At 38.3% G+C, this 18,401-nt stretch overlaps 1 protein-coding gene across 2 annotated transcripts; it reads right to left on the reverse strand.

The window, feature by feature from the left end:
• Window positions 1–247: 247 nt before the first annotated feature.
• On the reverse strand, window positions 248–14,100 carry rgs14b (regulator of G protein signaling 14b). 2 transcript variants are annotated; one of them, XM_079847845.1, is made up of 16 exons: window positions 13,981–14,100; window positions 13,271–13,393; window positions 11,978–11,999; window positions 7,401–7,570; window positions 6,401–6,493; window positions 6,156–6,299; window positions 5,031–5,222; window positions 4,836–4,953; window positions 4,683–4,726; window positions 4,407–4,598; window positions 4,234–4,310; window positions 3,706–3,832; window positions 3,135–3,210; window positions 2,674–2,726; window positions 2,480–2,582; window positions 248–2,371 (listed from the first exon to the last, which is right to left on the reverse strand). In XM_079847845.1, exons 1-16 carry the CDS (start codon window positions 14,035–14,037, stop codon window positions 2,106–2,108), a joined length of 1,857 nt encoding a protein of 618 aa, XP_079703971.1. In that variant the 5' UTR covers window positions 14,038–14,100; the 3' UTR covers window positions 248–2,105. The 2 variants fall into 2 exon arrangements, with proteins under 2 accessions (XP_079703971.1, XP_079703972.1); XM_079847846.1 differs by lacking the exons at window positions 13,271–13,393; window positions 13,981–14,100 and adding an exon at window positions 12,623–12,749.
• Between the last annotated feature and the right edge of the window lie 4,301 nt (window positions 14,101–18,401).

Here is an 18,401-nt window from a genome sequence, read left to right on the forward strand (position 1 = left end):
CGCCATTGAAATCATCACGAAAATTAAAACTGATGGTATATCATGGTCTTATTGTGGAAATTCATTGGTAGATGTTATTGTAAACAAAATAATATCTTTATAATATTTCAACAAAATGTAATCGCTTGAAACAACCTCTGAAATGCTTCCCTATTCACAGTTGACGTCACTTAAAGCCTCACAGGCTATTGGTTAAAGGTACACTATGTAATTTATTATTATTATTTTTTATTTTTTTATTTTTTTTCAATACATCATCAATCCTTCTTCCAAAACATGTTTTGTCTTACCCTGGTTCACTATCGTAAGCCTATTATAAGTGTTTATATTTTAGACCTGATGGGATGTTTTTCACGAGCCTGCTGGCAAAAAGAGAATTCAACAGAGCTTGTAATAAAACAAGAATCAACATTGGCTTGGGTTTTCGGAGAGGGTGAGACCTGAGGGATTTGAAATGTTGCAAAAGCAATGCGGAGATGGTGGTTTTATTACTCAACCGGTCAGAAAGGTATTTTATTGAACAGATAAATTGTCATATGTAGCTCTCTAACAGAGTTCATTATAAAGCATCATCTATTGTGAAGGGTCATTTCATTATGGCGTAGCGCTGTGCTGGCATGTATTTTCAAGGAAGTACCGTGTCTATTAATGGGTATAGCTACAGTAACGTCTTCAGCTAGTTAGCTTGAGATCCACTTCCATCTAAACTGGTTATATCTATTAAGCACAGTAGTAGTGAATGTTATATGAGCTGTAGGATAACCATATTCGTCCGCACAGTCAAGCAGAGCCAAAGCACAACCAAAACAATGTTCTTCCACAAAATACATGCAGTATTGTTTTTTAACCGCTAGAGGGCCAAAAGTTACATTGTGTACCTTTAAATAATCGCAAAATATCCATTCAAGCATTTTAGGCTATAGTCTGTAGCCTATAGTTGTAGAGTTATGCAACTTCTCTAAAACCATACTGCCTTAATTTAATTCCACTCAAAGGTAAAGGATGTTAGTTATTCTAAAACTTCCGCCAACTCATTTAAACATGTTTTACCTGTCTAGCAGGAAAAAAGCAAGCTCGGCATCTGTTTTCATGTGCTTAGATCCCTCCGGTGATTAAAAAAAAGTTTAACTCTTGCTTTTTGATTACTTGATTGTCTTCTTATTGCTGAAAAATATTGAAATATTGTATATATTTTGCACCCTTCCAAAATGAAAACTGATCCAAGTTCATCTATCACACACTCAGCTTTCATTTTACCATATGAACTGCCCAATGAAAATGGGCAAAATGATTGACTGTCAGAAAATGTATACAAAGAAAGACCACTTTGTATTATACGGTTTACAGAGTCTAGGGCTGTGACTGTCACAGTTGCCGCGACATCTCAAGACGGTTAATGCGGTTTTGTATTTTACCATTAATTTACAAATTATTTAAAATATTTTATATTACCATAGATGAAAAAGAACCATTAGATGCACTCAAGGTGAACTTGAGCCTTCATACTCTAGTCACAAGTATTCCCTAGAAGGTATTTCTTCAGGAGGCCTGACTTCATAATGGAATGGAGTCGTACTTTTATTATCCGATCAAGTCACAATGGAAAAAGTCTTGTCCTTTTTTTATTGAAAATAACCTGTTTCCCATTAATGGATTTGTTAAAGTCATAAAAATAATGATGTCAACTTTTACATAAACTAATAGGCTTTAATTGCTCGTTCATGATAACTAACGCATCAACTTAATGTAGTAAAGTGTACATAATAAAGTGTTCCCAAATACCAATTTCGAATGGTTTTGAAAACCTCAATGAAACCTTTAAGGGAATTACGCAATGTATGTCTTCATTAAACAGATAGAATGTATTTTTGTTATGTGAATCAATTTGAAATAAATACAAGCAGCTAGACATTAACATGTGCAGAATCACATCTACTGTAAACAATATTTCGTAGCATCTGCTTTTATCAAAAAAATTATAATCCTAATAACAAGTGTCCATCGTTAAAGACCGTCACATTCACTTCCCTGAAACATTATTCTCTATTCTTCGTGTTCCAGTGTGACTGATCATTGAAGCAAAGGATGTAACAGGTCCATTAAGCTCACACCACAGTTTCTCGGGCTGGGTTTGAGCACTGGCTCTCAGATGGTCCCTCCCCTAATGTGTCTGATTGTCCTGCAGGAGAATCCACTTCAAGAGACCCCATACTGGAGCAGGACTCCTCCAGCGATCTGTTGTTCTCAGCCTCCTCAGCCTCCTCCAGGGGTAACTGAAGGAACTGAGGCAGCATTAGATGTTCTTTCTTCAGGAGACCTCGCTGATCATCAGCACTGCAGGTCTGTGCTCGGTTTAACAACTCCACCAAACCTGAAAGTCCCGAGATGAGCACATTTAGATAAAGACATTAAGATAAGCAGGTTGTATTCTACGGTACTATAAAGACCAGCGAATAGAAACAAGGTAATCATCATTTACCCTCCATGTCATAGGTTCTCCTCAATCCAGGGTTCTTCTGTCGGGCATTTGATCGAGAATTCCCTGGAGGGAACATGTTCGCATCCACACCACCTCTCCGATCCTGGTGACAGATGCAGCAGAGGTTATACCTCAGAGAAGGACTGGAGAATATCAAGATATTGAGATACGCTGTTCTAAAGCTGTAGACTCACTTGTAATGAAGTAGGTGAGAAGCTCCCTTTTAAGCTGCTGGCTTGATCAACACCTGCAAGAGTGATTAGATCGATCAACAGTTTAGAATTTTTATTTTAGGGTGAACTGTACCTTTAAGAAGACTGATTCCAGAGAGTAAGAATAAATCAATCTGTCTATATATCTATGTCTGTCTATATATCTATGTCTGTCTATATATCTATGTCTGTCTGTCTGTCTGTCTGTCTGTCTGCCTGACTATCTATCTATCTATCTATCTATCTATCTATCTATCTATCTATCTATCTATCTATCTATCTATCTATCTATCTATCTATCTATCTATCTATCTATCTATCTATCTATCTATCAACCCATCTATCTATCCATGTGTCTGTCTTCCCACTCAGTGAATTCAGTTGTTCATTAGATCAAAATGAAACCTGCAAGATGTAGAATTTAAAATAGAATTTGTACATACGTTTATCTAGAATTAGTGTCTTATTGGCCAGAGAGGTGACAGCTGTGTTCATACTTATTATCTGTCCGCTTCCACTCTGAAAACAGAGGACAGAAAACATGTGAGCACATGGCTGATGTAATGCAAATGTTGATAATATTTGAATAATATTTAGTAATTAGGATTGTATGACAAGTAGATTTATTAGCATTTAGTATGTCTAAATAGCATGAAGTTTGGTCACTAGGGGTGTGAAGGCACAATTCTTTGTTACTTTGTTTTTTTTAATTGATGTTACCGTAACGTAAATTACTATGAAGAATACTAAAGAGCATGTGGAGGTTTTCTCTGCATATTGACTGTATTGAGTTTTTCATGTTTCTGTGTGTAAGGGTTTTGATGAACATAAAACATTAAATGATTGTTTAGTACTGTCACTGTCCTACTTTTGCAGCTGCAGTTTAATAACAAGAGAAACAGGAAAATCTGTGAATGTCTCCCTGTAATCTTGTGGTCCATCAAAAAAGGTCAAACTGTTAGTTTCAACAAAGAATGAAATACTTGTTCTGGCCAATCTAGACCTCCCCCTCACCATGGTAACAGTGGCGTCCTGTGCCCTGAGGCGGTATTTGTTAAGCATCGTCGCAAGGGCGTCCTGCAGGGTCTTATTTGACTTCACCACAACAGCTACCGTCTTACCTGCGAATGCTACCTTTACCCTGTACGAGAAACACACATATTACACATATTAACACCTGGAGACAACAAGCAATTCAAACGGATTGTTTGCATTTAAAGGAACTGGCCATCCATAAATGAAAAGTCTGTGATCATTAACTCACCCTCATGTTGTATCAAATCTGATGTTTTTTCTTCTGTGGTACACATAAGAAGTTTTTTTTTTTTTTTTTTTTAATGCTGGTAATTAAACAATTTCGGTTCCCATTGACTTTAATTTTATGGACAAAAAACACAAAGGAATCCAACCAAAACTGATTGGTTACCAACATTCTTCTAAATATCTTCTTTTGTGTCCCACAGAAGAAAGAAATGCATACAGGTTTGGAACGACATGAGGATGATTTTCATTTTTGGGCAACTTTTTTTGCACAACACTCACGCAAATGTGACCCTCAGTTCCAAAAACACCTGCTGATCCTTCAGCACAGAGCTGTCCTGGTCCAATGACAGCGGTTGCTATATGTGACACACAACGGGAGATCCCAATAAAAAAAAATTCATATAAAGACATTTTGCCTAGTAATGTACATGTAAATGTTTTGCACTTCTCACTTTGTCTTTGCCTTGTAGATAAATAATGATGTCTGACAGAGGAAGGCCTCTTTTTTCACATACGCCGGTGAGCATTTTGCGGACGGTGACACCAGGTCGGGCCGGGGTCAGAGATGCCGTACCATCGGGCAGGAAGACACAGCAATACTTATCAACCCCTCCGTCTGCAGAGCGTGCCACTAATTTCTCAACCTGCAACAACAGATATATGTGTTGATACCAGTACTTGTATGGCATTGTATAATGCTGGTATCTACAGACTTTGTAGCAAGTTACCTCTGAACTCTTCACAAGTCCAGTCTTGAAGCTGATAGGTGATTCTGGAAATGGCCAATAGAGAACAGAGATTTTATTAGATGTCTAAAAACCTATTATTAGTTAAATTTAAACCCTGTGTGGGTTAGGTGGGTTTTGACATCATAAAATCACCTCCCCAGGACCCTCTCTTCTCTTTGCGTTTGTCCTTTCCTATAATGCCTTGCAGATTGACCTTCCTCCTCTCTACCACATCATCACCCTCTGCTGTACTTGTCTTCGCCTTTAACCTCTGGAAAACAACAAACTCATATAAATCTCTTATTAAGATCAAATACAGTCATGTTTTACATTGAGATATCAAGTTACCTCCTTAGTTTTATCGAACTTGACTTGCTCTCTGGGTGAAGTGCTGCTGGTGTGTTTCGTTGACGTGAGGGGTTTGCCACGAGGGTCCAGCCCTGGCAGAGGCCTGCCCTCCACATTAGCTAGCATGCAGCTTTGATAGAGCTGTGAGCGCACGAAACGAGTGTAGCTGTCAAACTTCATCAGTTTAAAGATCTGAAAGGGGGAAGAGAGAATGGAGAGGTTAGGTAAGAAGGACGCTTCTGCTCAAGAGGGAGTCAAAGCAGGGTGGGCTCTTTGCTTTTGAGTTGATTGCTTTTAGTAGCTCTGGATAATTGAGTTATGATTGCTGTATGGTCTTCAACTAAAGTGGTTTGCCTTACCATATGACACAACAAATACGTCTTCGTCACGAATGTAACAACTAATTCATTATGACACATATCTTTGTTTTTACACCACACAAATGGGCAAAACTACAATAGCATCCAGTGTCAGTTTTTTCCCCCTGCTTGTTTGACAGATGCAAAAATCTACTAATTTGTTGTTGAGGCTGAAAGCATTTGAAATTGATTGAAAAAGACACTTAATACGCCTTCTTGCAGTGAAGACAACTTTGCTGATTATAATGGGAATGCTCTAGTTTATATTATTGCATCACTAACCATGTACATGGAACGCTTTATGCACTTGGGATGCACTGTCATGAGCAGAGGCTCCTAAACTCTTTTTCTTGAAACCCTGTGTGTGTATATATATATATATATGATGCATAGTTCAGTCATGAAACTCTTTCAAGTAGCTGATCTCTCAAGCCAGCAGTACCAATCGATTTCTCTTTCTAATCTACACAACCTTTATTCACATTCCACTCAGTAGCTTCTGTGCACAATGAGAATTCATTTTTTTGGCCCTCCTCCACCCCAGAACCACCTGTCTAGATCGGCTACGGGGTTCTCTCAACCTTGAAGCGGCATGTATCCTAATATCTCTGTAATTCTGAGCATGTTTCAACATTAGGCCTTAGCTCATGCCAGCGTAGCAGATCTACCTCACCAAGGTCAATCCTCCCTACACTCTATTCTTATCAATGAAATGCTCTTGAAATCTATTTCAATTGACATTTCTACCCGATATGATGTCACATACCTGTTGTTGGGCTTTTTGAAAGATTTCAGCATGAGGGTTTTGAACATCTTTCTCCTCGACTCGTACTCTGTCATCTATGTTAATGGGAGAAGTTGCGTTGCTGGACAGGAAGCTGTTATAAATTGACAACGCCTCTCTCTTGAGCTAGGGTAAGAAAACAAATGTAATTTTTACATTTTCTGTAGGAATTAGAAAGGAAAAGAAACAGTGATAAAATAGTGGTTAGATACAATACGGAGATTTACCTGTTCTGATTGATAGGCAGGTATCTTGCGAAACTTTTCACACGCCAGCCAAAATAAGATGTTCTCAGCACTGACCTCAGATTTCAGAAATGCCTTTGGTGCATACAGACAAAATGTAACGCTAAGAATATGCCTCAAATCTGGATGAACTGCATGTGTCGGTGGGCATGATAATTGCTATCACCTGTATTATTATTAAAAACAAGACAATTTAGACAATTTAATTTCTGGTTCTGGCTGGTATCTCTGTTGGCCACCAAATTAGGAATTCACAGAGGTGTATCCATCTCAGAGCTCTCTCACCTAAACACCCAAATGTTTCCTTCCCCCCCCCCCACAAACTCTCTTCCAGCCTCCCTTCTGAAACATTCTCCACACCTCCTCATTTACCTATGATTACAGTGACTCATACCGTGGGCTGTTTTCCTCCTCACCTCCTGTTTTTTGTCTGATTTTACACATTTCACAATGAATTGGGGTTGAGTTGCTTGCTCTGCGTGGTCGGTAAACAAATGAGAGCGTCGAGCAACATGGCAGCATCTCTCTACGAAAATCTGTTTATTACGAAGTGAATAAGTGCAGAAGTATATGACGTGTACACTGAGAAACTAGAAGCAAAGGCTTATTTCTAGGACACCGCTTCTGCTTTTCTCTTCCGAGTAAGACATTACCTGTTTTTAGGGCTGTCTTTCAATTAAATCTATATTAATCAAATTAATTGCATGATTTGCTGATTGATTCATTAATTGCAATTAATCACACTTATGTCAATATTACTTGAGTTGCCTGTAGGAGTAGTTAGTAGATCATTCAGCAACCTTCCCACCCAGTAAACTCAAGTGCTTTTTAGAAGATTCATTAGTGAAAATAACCAACACAGTAAGCTAATCAATATCTTCCCCTAAAGCCCATTCATCTGTGTATTTTTTCAGATTTTGATGTGCTTCTTTATGGCCAGAAATATTCACTCTTTCGAATGACACTTGTTTAGTTCACTCACCGTGAAGTAGCGTACGCCCATGGGGTCCTCCAGCAGCCTCTCGAAGCTGACGGCCCAGCTGGCCACCTGACCCACACCTCTGGTCCCTTCACTGGGCACGGTGGGCAGACTGGAGTTACTGCTGGAGTACTGCGGCGTTGTGCGCTCATCGGTCTCCAGCACATTCAGTTCTAACACCCACGAGACGGAGAGGATGTTGAGAAGCACTGGCATTTGAACTTAAAGCATTTCAGTGTATTGTGAGGGTCTGTTGACAGTGTGTCCCAAATGACACATTATACACTATGTACTTATATACTCAGCTGTGTAGTGTATGAACTTTTTAAGGTTATTTTGTCATTCAACATCAGAATTTAATAGCCCCTCCCCCTATTAAAGCTGCAACAGTTGAGTGTGTGACGTGTCTAAGGCCCTTTCCCAAATGGCACCCTAAAAACTCGCTGTTTTCTTCTGAGTCCGCACTTAATGCCTCTTTGACTGTCGGGTAGACGTCTGCTGCAGAGTCGGCAAAAGTGCGCATCAAGGGCGCATATCGACTAAAAGGGGGTGCTCGTGCTCGCACCCTTCTGAAACCTAAAATGACTAAATGGACAAAAGACAAAGTACATATGAAGTGTGCCATTTGGGACAAGGCCCAACATTCCACACTTCGTTTTTTTTTCGGTTAATTAAGTGCATTATCCACGTATTTAAAGTGCACTTTTTCCATTTGGAATGTTCAGTGTGAACACAATACTCTCTATATTTATACTACATGACATAAGTGACATAGAATAGTGCAAAAGTACGCAAATTTTGACCCACTTTACCTAACTAGATAAAGTTTGACATGAACTTTTAGGTAAAGTGGATTATACTATAAGTCATTAAATATAGCCTACTATTGAGCAAACATGAACCATGCCACGCAACACTAAGGGTTTGGATATACTTGTGAAAAATAAGTGCACTTCATTTTATTTGTGTACTTCAAATCTTAAAAGCAGCCTATATTTAAAAAAAAACTGTATTTGCAGGAAATTATATCAAGGAAATAAAAAACCACTTAATAGTACTTAAAGAGAGTACACTTGTATGACGACTTCTTAATTTAAGAACACTTTTAAGTACTTTATATTCATCACAAATGAAAAGTTTTACTTTACATACTTTTCAAGAATGGTTTGGAATATAGACATATGGTTGGTCTAGTGTTAAAGAAGACATTTGCCAGATTATTGTAGAAGTGAAATACATTTTATTTTTAGAAGTACATTTTATATAAAATATATATATTCCAAAATATATTTTACTCTAAAACTGCAAGAAAATTAAAGCCAAATAATCTAAACAAGTTGAGTTCCAAATTTTAGGTTGATATCTCAAAAAATGAGTTTTCAGTAAGATTTTATTTGGGCACAGTACCAAACTTTTTCACTAGATGGACAGCCAAGCTTCCTTACTGACCATATAAGGGCGCCTCCATTTTCATATATGTTTTGAGTGATCTGAACCATGTATTTCCATAATTTCATACATTGTATGAAGTATACATCCTATTCAGAAATACTGGTTTGGCAGTATTTGAATCTCTAATAAACACATAAAAAGAGCACATGTGCGTTATAGCTCGCTGCCACATCACAAATCGAGAATCCATAATATTTTTCTATATATTCAAAACATTTTCAGACCTTTTTTTCTCATAAAATTTAATTGGTGTTATCTTTTGAACTCTTGGCATGAAAACAAACTGATGTTTACCAATCTTTCATGATTTTTCATGTTTATTTCTATTTCAAAATAAAGGCCTAAACACGCCTAATGAATATGAAATATTCTTGCTGCAAATTGATGAATTACTGCTCCTCTGTAATTTATTTAAAAAAACAGCCACAAAATATGAAAACTAGAGATTGTAAGCTTTCAAATGATATATAGTTTGTCAAAATTACTTTAGGTTTTTCTAAGATATTATTGTTCTAAATATATATGACCGTCCCACCTGTGACACTTAACGGGTTAATAAAGAACTACACAGAAACAAATGAGTAACGCACTATTAACATTCTAGTAACTGCTATTAACTAACAGGAAACTCTGATTAATTAATTAATAAGTCATTGCGCTCAGTCAAATGTGGTAGTTCACTATTAGCTAATCAGTAACTACTATTTTTTCCATTCCTCCCAGAGAATTACTATATACAGGTTCATAATTAACATGAATAATGCATAATGTATACTCTCAGAAAAAAGGTACAAAAGCTGTCACTGGGACAGTACCCTTCAAAAGGGTTCTAATATGTACCATTTAGGTACTAATATGTACACGTTTGGTACCAATATGTACCTTTGAGGGACTAATATGCACTCTTTAGGTACAAAGGTGTACCTTTTGAAAAGGTACCGCCACAGTGACAGCTTTTGTACCTTTTTTTCTGAGAGTGTAACATAAGGTAATGGTAACCCATTAGTAATTAATCAAGTGTTGCTACATGCTTCTAAAGGAACTACTAATAATTTGGATCAGTATTCTAAAGTGAAAAGCTTGATAACTACCTAATATTGACTGAAGTCATTGTAAGCTTTTGAGGTTTTTGTAAGGTCTTGGATAGTAATGACTCAAGTGTGATCATTAGTTATAGTCATGACTCAAAGGAACTAATTATTTGGATCAGTATTTTAAAGTGAAGATCATGGGAACACACTAGTAATGACTAAAGTGTTACCAAATCCATCGGAAGGAATTACTATTCAAAATCTTACAAAAATCTCAAAAGCTTACAATGACTCCAGTCAATATTAGGAAGTTATGTTTTTCACTTTAGAATAATGATCCAAATAATTAGTAGTTTCTTAAGAATGATGTAGTAACACTTTAGTCATTACTGGTGGGTTACCGTTACCTTTTATTTTAATTATGCATTATTCATGTTAATTATGAACCTGTATATAGTTCTCTGGGAGGTATGGAAAAAAAATAGTAGTTACTGATTAGCTAATAGTGAACTACCACATTCGACTGAGCGCTATGATTACTAATTGTTAATCAGAGTTTCTTGTTAGTTAATAGTAGTTACTAGAATGGTAATAGTGTGTTACTCATTTGTTCCTGTGTAGTTATTCATGAATTATTAATGAAGGAACAGTATTCTAAAGTGTTACCGTATATTTCAAATTTTAATGATCTTTTGTTTAATAATCTTTTGTATAAGTACACTTATTCTGATGTGTTGACTAACATACTAAAGCACATGTTAAGTACTTGATTATCATTTTAATTGTAGTTTGTTATTCTATATTAGCCTACATTTAAAGTTAATATATTTTATATGTATTAAATTGCAGCAGCTACATTATTTCAATTGTGTGATTACAAATATATATATTTAAATAGTTTTAATAGAATTTATATTAAAATATATTTTAGTTTACCATAAATGCTTTTCAGTACATTTGAAAGAACACCTGAACCATATTTCAATGATAATAGAAGAAATTACTTATATTACATATAAAGATAACTCTAATTGCATTTAATATCAGTTTAAACTATAATAAATGTTAATTTAATTGCAATTAATATGCAATCAAGTGCTTCTTTGTCATATTCTTTGAAATTATATAATAATTTTTGTAAAGGTAAAATGTTTATATATTTAAATTCACAGCAATCCCATTTTTGCTGTTGATCTGTCCCATTTTATCTGAAAAAAAAACTATTTTTTTTATACATTTCAGCAAATATTTTTTCGATATATTGCAAAAAAACGAGCATCAGTGCTGAATTTTTTTTTTGCACAGTTCTTCGGGTCATCTTTGTTTTAGGCTCTAAACACTTTTCCGTTTGAATGTGAAGTCAATTCAAAAGCACAGCACATAAAACCGTGAAAATAAAACCCAGTGTATAAACATGTCAGTCAGCGAATCTCAATCTTTTGTCAAAGGACGCATGAGCTGATTTAGCCCTGTTTTGTCTTTCCTCATGCAGGCTGCGGGAATGTGTGAGACATGCTAAAGAAAGAGCTCGTCAATATGACACCATTAATGTTTGTGCGCTGCTAAACTGTCTCAACCCAAAATCTGTTGATGACACTTTTTACAGTTCTCTTCCTTTATTCCGACACTTCACTCGTCACTTGTTTTTGCGGCTCTGATGTGCAGTAGAGGAATTTCCCAAGCATGAGTTCGAGTCACACTTTATGAATGACTAGCATCAGACGCTTGATGATTATACTGGTGCGATCGATGATTGTCTTCACTTCCAGACAGTCACATGACTTTCTATACCTCTGTCTGTCTGACTTTCTGCCTACCCACCTGTTTTTCTCTCCCAATCGCTCTGTCTCACAATGACACTTGAACAGAGAGAGAAACTGATGTGGTTACACCCCCACCCCCAAAACCGGATGTAAACAGGTCACTGATAAAGTGATAAACCCAGAGGTATGACTGCATTAGAACTGTGGATAAAGTATAAAAACACATGGCCGCACAGACTTCTGACCTTTGTTTCCCCCGATGCCGTAGATGGGGGAGAACATATCGTTCATCCTCCATCTCCTCTAAAAAAAACATGATTAATGAATAACTTACCTCCATCTGATACTGCCAGTGTCTGTAGGAGAAAATGAAATGATATCGATCAGAGTTATAATTATACTAATCAAAAATATGTATGTTGGATCATGGCATACATTCATCTGTGGTATGAGTTGAAGTACACATTTCTTGGTAATAAATGGTGTTTGATTCAATGCCTGCAGGCGATTGAGACACACACAAGCACCAGAAAGGCTGAGTGAAAGAGCTCAGAGCAACAAAATGAGACACACAATTGGAATCTGAGATAAAATGGCTTTCTTTTTCCCTCAAATTGGATATTAACTGATATTATTGTTCTCTGATCGTCTCATTCCCGGAGGGTAATGTAGTAGAGCTTACATCTTCAATGATCTGCAGGAAAAAAAATCAAGCAAGTCCCTAAAACATTTTATTTTTATTTTTTTTGCCACCTGAATAAAAGAAAGTAGTTCCAACTCTACATTAGTTAGTTCAAGGGAACTTTTAACATTATAGTTTGACCTGATATGGTTAAAAAATACTCCTTGAGGAGAAAAAAATGTTAAACTCACTCTCAACAGATGCATTTTCATTTTCATTGCCATATTCATATTCTGTGACAACGCTGTGTTTACACAGACCTGCACATACATTTTTAGTCAGGCTCTTTGAACGTACCTTGAGTCCGTTGGATATCTCAATGTTATTCCCTTTCAGAGACATATCCTTGGAATCACATGTACTTTAGATTATTAAACGCATGAGTGAGTTGTTTCTGATGTGCGTTTGAGACAGCTCTGAACACAATATAACTTCCTGCTCGAGCAGGAAGTCTTACCATGGTAACATGCCGCAAGAGGAAGTGTGGGCATGTTTCAGACAGAGCTCTTTTTTGAACTTTTTTTTTTTACAGTGAAACCATGGCTGCAGTTCTTCCATCATTACATAATGAATAAGGTCATTCCTGTATAAAAACATTCATTGGAATTAAATGATTGGGTATTTGTGACATTTAACATTTGTTTTCTTGTTATTGACATGTTTTAGCACTGTCCCGGTCAGATTCTGAAAGAGCACATGGCAATTAGATAAAACATTATCACTCAAGCAATCATGACCAAAATACCATATACCACTGCACTTCTGCTGGTGAACTTCAATCAGGTTTTCTTCAAACAGCAAATCTACCGTTTTGAGATGATTCAACATTTAAAGGTCATAACAGGATCTTTAGCTAATGGCTAGCATGGCAGTAACTTCATATGCCTAAAAACAGTAGACAGATGAGGAAATGAGGGCTCTTCTGAAATCAGTCAAAGCTTTTACCTTGTTGAGGCTGTGAGGCTGACTGTCTGACAGGGTGTTGTGTCTCCCAAGAGTCCTTCGTAAAGAGTTGCGTCGAGCGAGGTTTGAGAACCCTCTAGTTATTTCATTGAAACTCAAGGTCCTCTGACATAAAATTCACACAAAAAATGTTCACATATTACAACCTCACAATATAAAAGCTTTACAGTACAATAAAATACGAATTATCAATTTACGGTTTCATAAAAATATTCATGGAAAAATGTAACCGAAACAATTAAATCATTGTATGAAGGTATAACATCTATGTATATACAACATGTATCATGTATATAAAACATCTAGTTACTGGGGTGCCTCAGGGCTCAGTGCTTAGACCACTTCTTTTCTCCACATGTAATCACTAGGATCTGACAGACAGACAGACACATACATGCATGCAAACATACATACACATACATAGATTTTTATGAAAAAGTAAAATGATTACTATTCAGATCAAGTAAACAGTTAAACATACACTCAAATGTTTCAATTTGGCCCAAATCCAAACTCAGAAAAAGCTACAAATATAGTTGTGAGAAGCAAAAAAAGAAGAAAAAAAAAGAGTAATCATTTTGTATAACTGTACCCTGAAAAGAAGAAAATTCCAATATCATAGTATCATGACCAGATGTTTCCACCTTACCAGTTGTATATCACAGGTAAGAAGTGAAGAGGAAATTTGGTACCTTTTCCCTTGACTGGACAGATGGTTTCTGTTGGAGGTGAGACAGAGAGATCTCCATGATGAAGCTGGCTGTGTGCTGGAGACCAGTGAGCTTACACAAAACCTGAGCTAGAACTTCTTGGCTCACAGAAACAACGTGTCACTGCGCAAACACCATAAAACACAATGCCGCTGGGTATAAAAGTCACTGAGAAGGAAAACTCACTGACGTACATTCAGGCAACAATCATCCAGAGAAACCTGAGGATGAATCTAGACAGAAATGAAATTCACAATTATTATGAAAAAAAGAAAGTGTTAGTGTTAAGTCTCACCCGTTTGCATTTGATTATCTGCAGCACACCTTTCACATGTGATTTGTTGAAATTCTGTCATCATCTTTACCCTCATGTCTTTTTTTCCTGTGGTAGACAAAGAGATTCATCAAAATGTGAAAACTGCTTTTTTATATTCAAAGGCAATCTATAATGATCATTTAATGTCAGATTCAACTGGTTTATTTTTCACATTTTTGTGAACTGGTGCTCTTCAAAAAAGGTCCCTCTTTATGTACAGTATCTCCTAAATGGAGACTGTGATTTGTGGGGAGCTTTATGAAGAAGTTTTTCTTCACAAACATGTCCAGTCAATCGTCCAAACTGCCCAAAGCAGGTCCGGACTGAAAAAACCATCCAGAACCAGTTCTGTTTTGCGTCACCAAAGCTCCTTCTGTTCTGCAATGGTCGACACCTGTTCCTCTTAATTCATCAGTGCAGCAGTCCGTGTGGCCATAAGCCCGTTCACCATCTCACTCTCCCTCGCTCTTACAACTGGAGAGATGAGATGAGCTCAGCCAGCAACAAAGGCATTTGTGTTCCTGTGCGTCTGAGGAAAAAGCAAATGTAGTAATTAATGACCCTTAGCAAAAATGAAAGAAAGTGCTTATCATGATCTTCACAGATATGGTTGTCACATCTCCTCAAAAGAAATATTGAATAATGAGTATAAGTATGAAGGTAAAAGAGTAGCAAAACTCGAGAGCACGTAGATGTGAATTTGAGAACTTGTACAATAAATATTCGTACTTGTACGTGAACATTTACACTCACAGCTCCAATGAGAAAACCTGTAAAATAAAAATCTTAAGTTTTTTATTTTTAACATGTTGCAACCGTCCCTGGGTTGTGTTGCAACTGTCCCCTGGGTCGGGGTCAGTTGCAACATCTGACTTCTTCCATTCAAATAAATACTGTGAACGATATGTCATATATAATCATCTTTAAATGATATGGGTAATTAGCAGACAGATGCAAGTTTAATACAATACAAATTTGGTTGGTCTAGTCCAAATAGTCTCTGCGTAACTGCAAAAAAGAGAGAAATGCAAAAAGTGTTGCAACTGTCCCCGGTCTCCCCTACATAGAAAACATGCCGTAATGTACCCTGAGTGTAAACAGCCGCATTCATCGTGAAGCGTGCTAGCGATTTGCAAAGATTAATATAAATATTAATATAAAGGTTAATAAAACGTTACACTCACTTCAGTTCTTCTGGAGGTTCAGCAGGAACATGAATAGTTGATACCGATCCTTTTTTCAGGAGCAGCTTCATAGCAAAACCAGCTTTATACTGACCTCGTTTGTAAAGCAGTCTGGTGTGTGAAATGATTCGCGCAAACATGAAAGCATTGACATTGATTGTGGGGAATATTCCCTTTGAAAACAAACTCAGCCACTGCGTCTTCAGCGGTTCGAACATCAAAATGACTGCTGTGTTCCTTATTGCACCCAAGAACAGAACACCACAATCGCTTAGACGCCATTCTGCTCATAGACAGTGCTCCAGCTATCAACAATGACCGCGCCGGTCCGCGCGGACTATGATTGACAGCTCGCTCACGAGCGAGGGCGGGCCTGTGTTGAAACGCTACTGTCAATCAACAATCGTGGGAGGGGTGTCGATTTTGTGACGTCACAAAATCGAACAGCTTGATTTGAGACGGGGAAAACATATAAGAAGATAAAAATAAAAAATAAACACTGGATGGATTTTTATCATTTTATGATAGTTGTGTACAGGCACTGCCAACACACATTTCAGTACAATCAACTTGTAAAAGTGCATGTCCCATTATATGACCCCTTTAAATAGGATATAGTCACATGAGCTAACTGCTTCATATTTAAAATTAGTGGAGCTTGCAGAAATGTTTATATGAAGAATAACCATAGAGAAACATAGTCTAGTCTAGTTAATTTTATGAGAAATTTTGTTTGTATCTTGTCACAAGAGTTTTCAAACTTTTTGATTCCACAGAACCCCAAATATTATGATTGTGAATGATTATCATGATTATATAATTATATAATGATTGCAAAATATAAAATATAAAGCCTGCTATATGTTCCCTGTCAAAAGCTACTCTCAATGCTGTGCTGGATCAGCGCTTTGGGAAAACATCTTTGTTTGACCGGTTGTGAACACGTGTGTCACAGTCACCAGCTCAGTCACCAACTATGTAACCTGTCTGCACTACACTACCCAGCATCCCTTCTGGTCCCGAACCTGCACTCAGTCAGCCATCACCACACCTGCTGCTGATCATCACCAGATACTGATTCCCTGCACCTGCACTCCCTCATCAACACAGCCTATATCAACCTGCATCACCCTAACATCAGTGTCTGGTCTCATCAACGTTACTACGAACGTAACTGCTATGTAAACAGTCAGACTTCTTACCTGTACACTCACCTGAGATCGTCAAGTCTCCTGTCTTCCGTCCGTCTCCTGTCCGTCATCCCAATCCAGATCTCCAGTCATCGTGTTCATCCTTCACCTGCACAGAGAATCCACTTCAGTCATCACCAGCTAAGTCTCCATCAATATTCGTTAAGTCACCATCCTCTCACCATCGTCTGGTTCCCGCTGTTGTCCCATCATTCTGCTCAATAAACACTGTTTTCACCTTACCATCTGTCTGCTACCTTCTGTGAGTGTGACAACGTGTGGCAAACGCATAGAATTTGGCGTAAATAACCTCTGATGATGACGTCATTGGAATGCGCACTTCAGAGGCTATAGACGTTTGACAGGTGTGCTTTCAGGTTCCTTTGTCTTCGGAACCGCATTGTGTGCCATGTGTGTTGAAAACTTTCTCTGTTAGGAGTTAGTTTTGCCTGCAGGCAGGAATAAAGCCTTTTTTCACTCCTTTTCTTTTTCTCTCTAAACAAAAAGAAAAGAGTTGAAAAAAAGAGAATCATGTCAAGTGAATCCAGTAAGAGATGCATGCCGCCCTGCTCACAGCCCATCTCAGGGGATGATCTGCATGATTTCTGTATCTTGTGTCTGGGGGAACATCACCCTGTATCAGCCCTCAAGGTCAAGGTGTGAGCACTGCGATTTATTCTCTGTCAAAGGGCTCCGCTCCAGGCACGCATTCTTGTGGGAAGAGCAAGCCTGCACGTCCTCGATGGCACGATCATGGGGCTCGCGTGTCGATCTGGCTGAAGGCAGGAGACAGGTCCTCCCTTTTCTCTTGTTCTCTCACCAGATCGTGAGGTCCTCGAGCCTGCTTCTGGGGCGGCGCCTCTTCAGACCGGGCTAAGGACACTAGTTCTCGTGTGGAGATGGATTTCGAGTGCACTGCCTCCGAGCGCTCCTCTCGTGACGAGAGATCTTACAATGAGTTACTTGAGGTAGTCACTTGCACTGTGGATTTAGACTGGCCACAGTAACAAGAGACCCCCAGACGATACAAGTTAGATGACAGATTTCTGTCGGGTGGCCAAGGGGAAGCATCAGAGAGACAGACCCTCCCCTTCTTTCAAGATCTCCATGATGAATTACCTAAATCATGGAACAAATCTTATTCTTCCCGCGACTTTTTGTGCCCATGACATTGGTATATTCAACTATTGTTGGTGCAAAGGCACCGGGTTATACGATGATGCCCCCGGGTGAAGAGTTGCCCGTGGGCTATCTCTCCCCTGGCAGTGTATCATCACTCAAAAAGCCTGCTCTTCCCTCCAGATCATGCAGATTACATCTACGCAGGTAGGGAAAGCTTTTCAGGCGGCAGGTCAGGCTGGTGCTGCCCTACACACCATGTTGCAGGCATACCATGCTGACCTGCTTAAAGAACTGGGCACTGGTGGGGAAACGTCAGTGAGGAGGTGTTTTCTGAGCTGTGCCAAGCCACAGATCTGTCTCTACCCGTGACTAAGCAAACAGCCCATGCCAACGGCCCTCCGGCCTATTCGGCGACTCAATCAAATACTTTCGCTTGGGGAGGTTCCGGGAGGTTAAAGGCACAAGGAGGCTTTTGACAAGTTCCTCCCACGCCGTGCCCAAGGTTTGGGGCTGTCGGCCACCCAGCCCCAACCAGATCCAGCTTCTCAAAAACGAGAAGCTCAGAAACAGAGCATGGTGAGTCGCGTGTCG

This window comes from Squalius cephalus, assembly GCF_949319135.1.
Source record: "Squalius cephalus genome assembly, chromosome: 17".
NCBI lineage: Eukaryota > Metazoa > Chordata > Actinopteri > Cypriniformes > Leuciscidae > Squalius > Squalius cephalus.

Excerpts from the sequence above, each read along its gene's own strand:
- rgs14b (XM_079847845.1), bottom strand. The coding sequence starts at position 14,037 with ATGGAGATCTCTCTGTCTCACCTCCAACAGAAACCATCTGTCCAGTCA. Across the intron at positions 12,000-13,270 it reads AGCCTCACAGCCTCAACAAG|ACACTGGCAGTATCAGATGG; the intron begins GTAAAAGCTTTG and ends TTTCTCCTACAG. Across the intron at positions 4,727-4,835 it reads GAAGAGAGGGTCCTGGGGAG|AATCACCTATCAGCTTCAAG; the intron begins GTGATTTTATGA and ends GGCCATTTCCAG.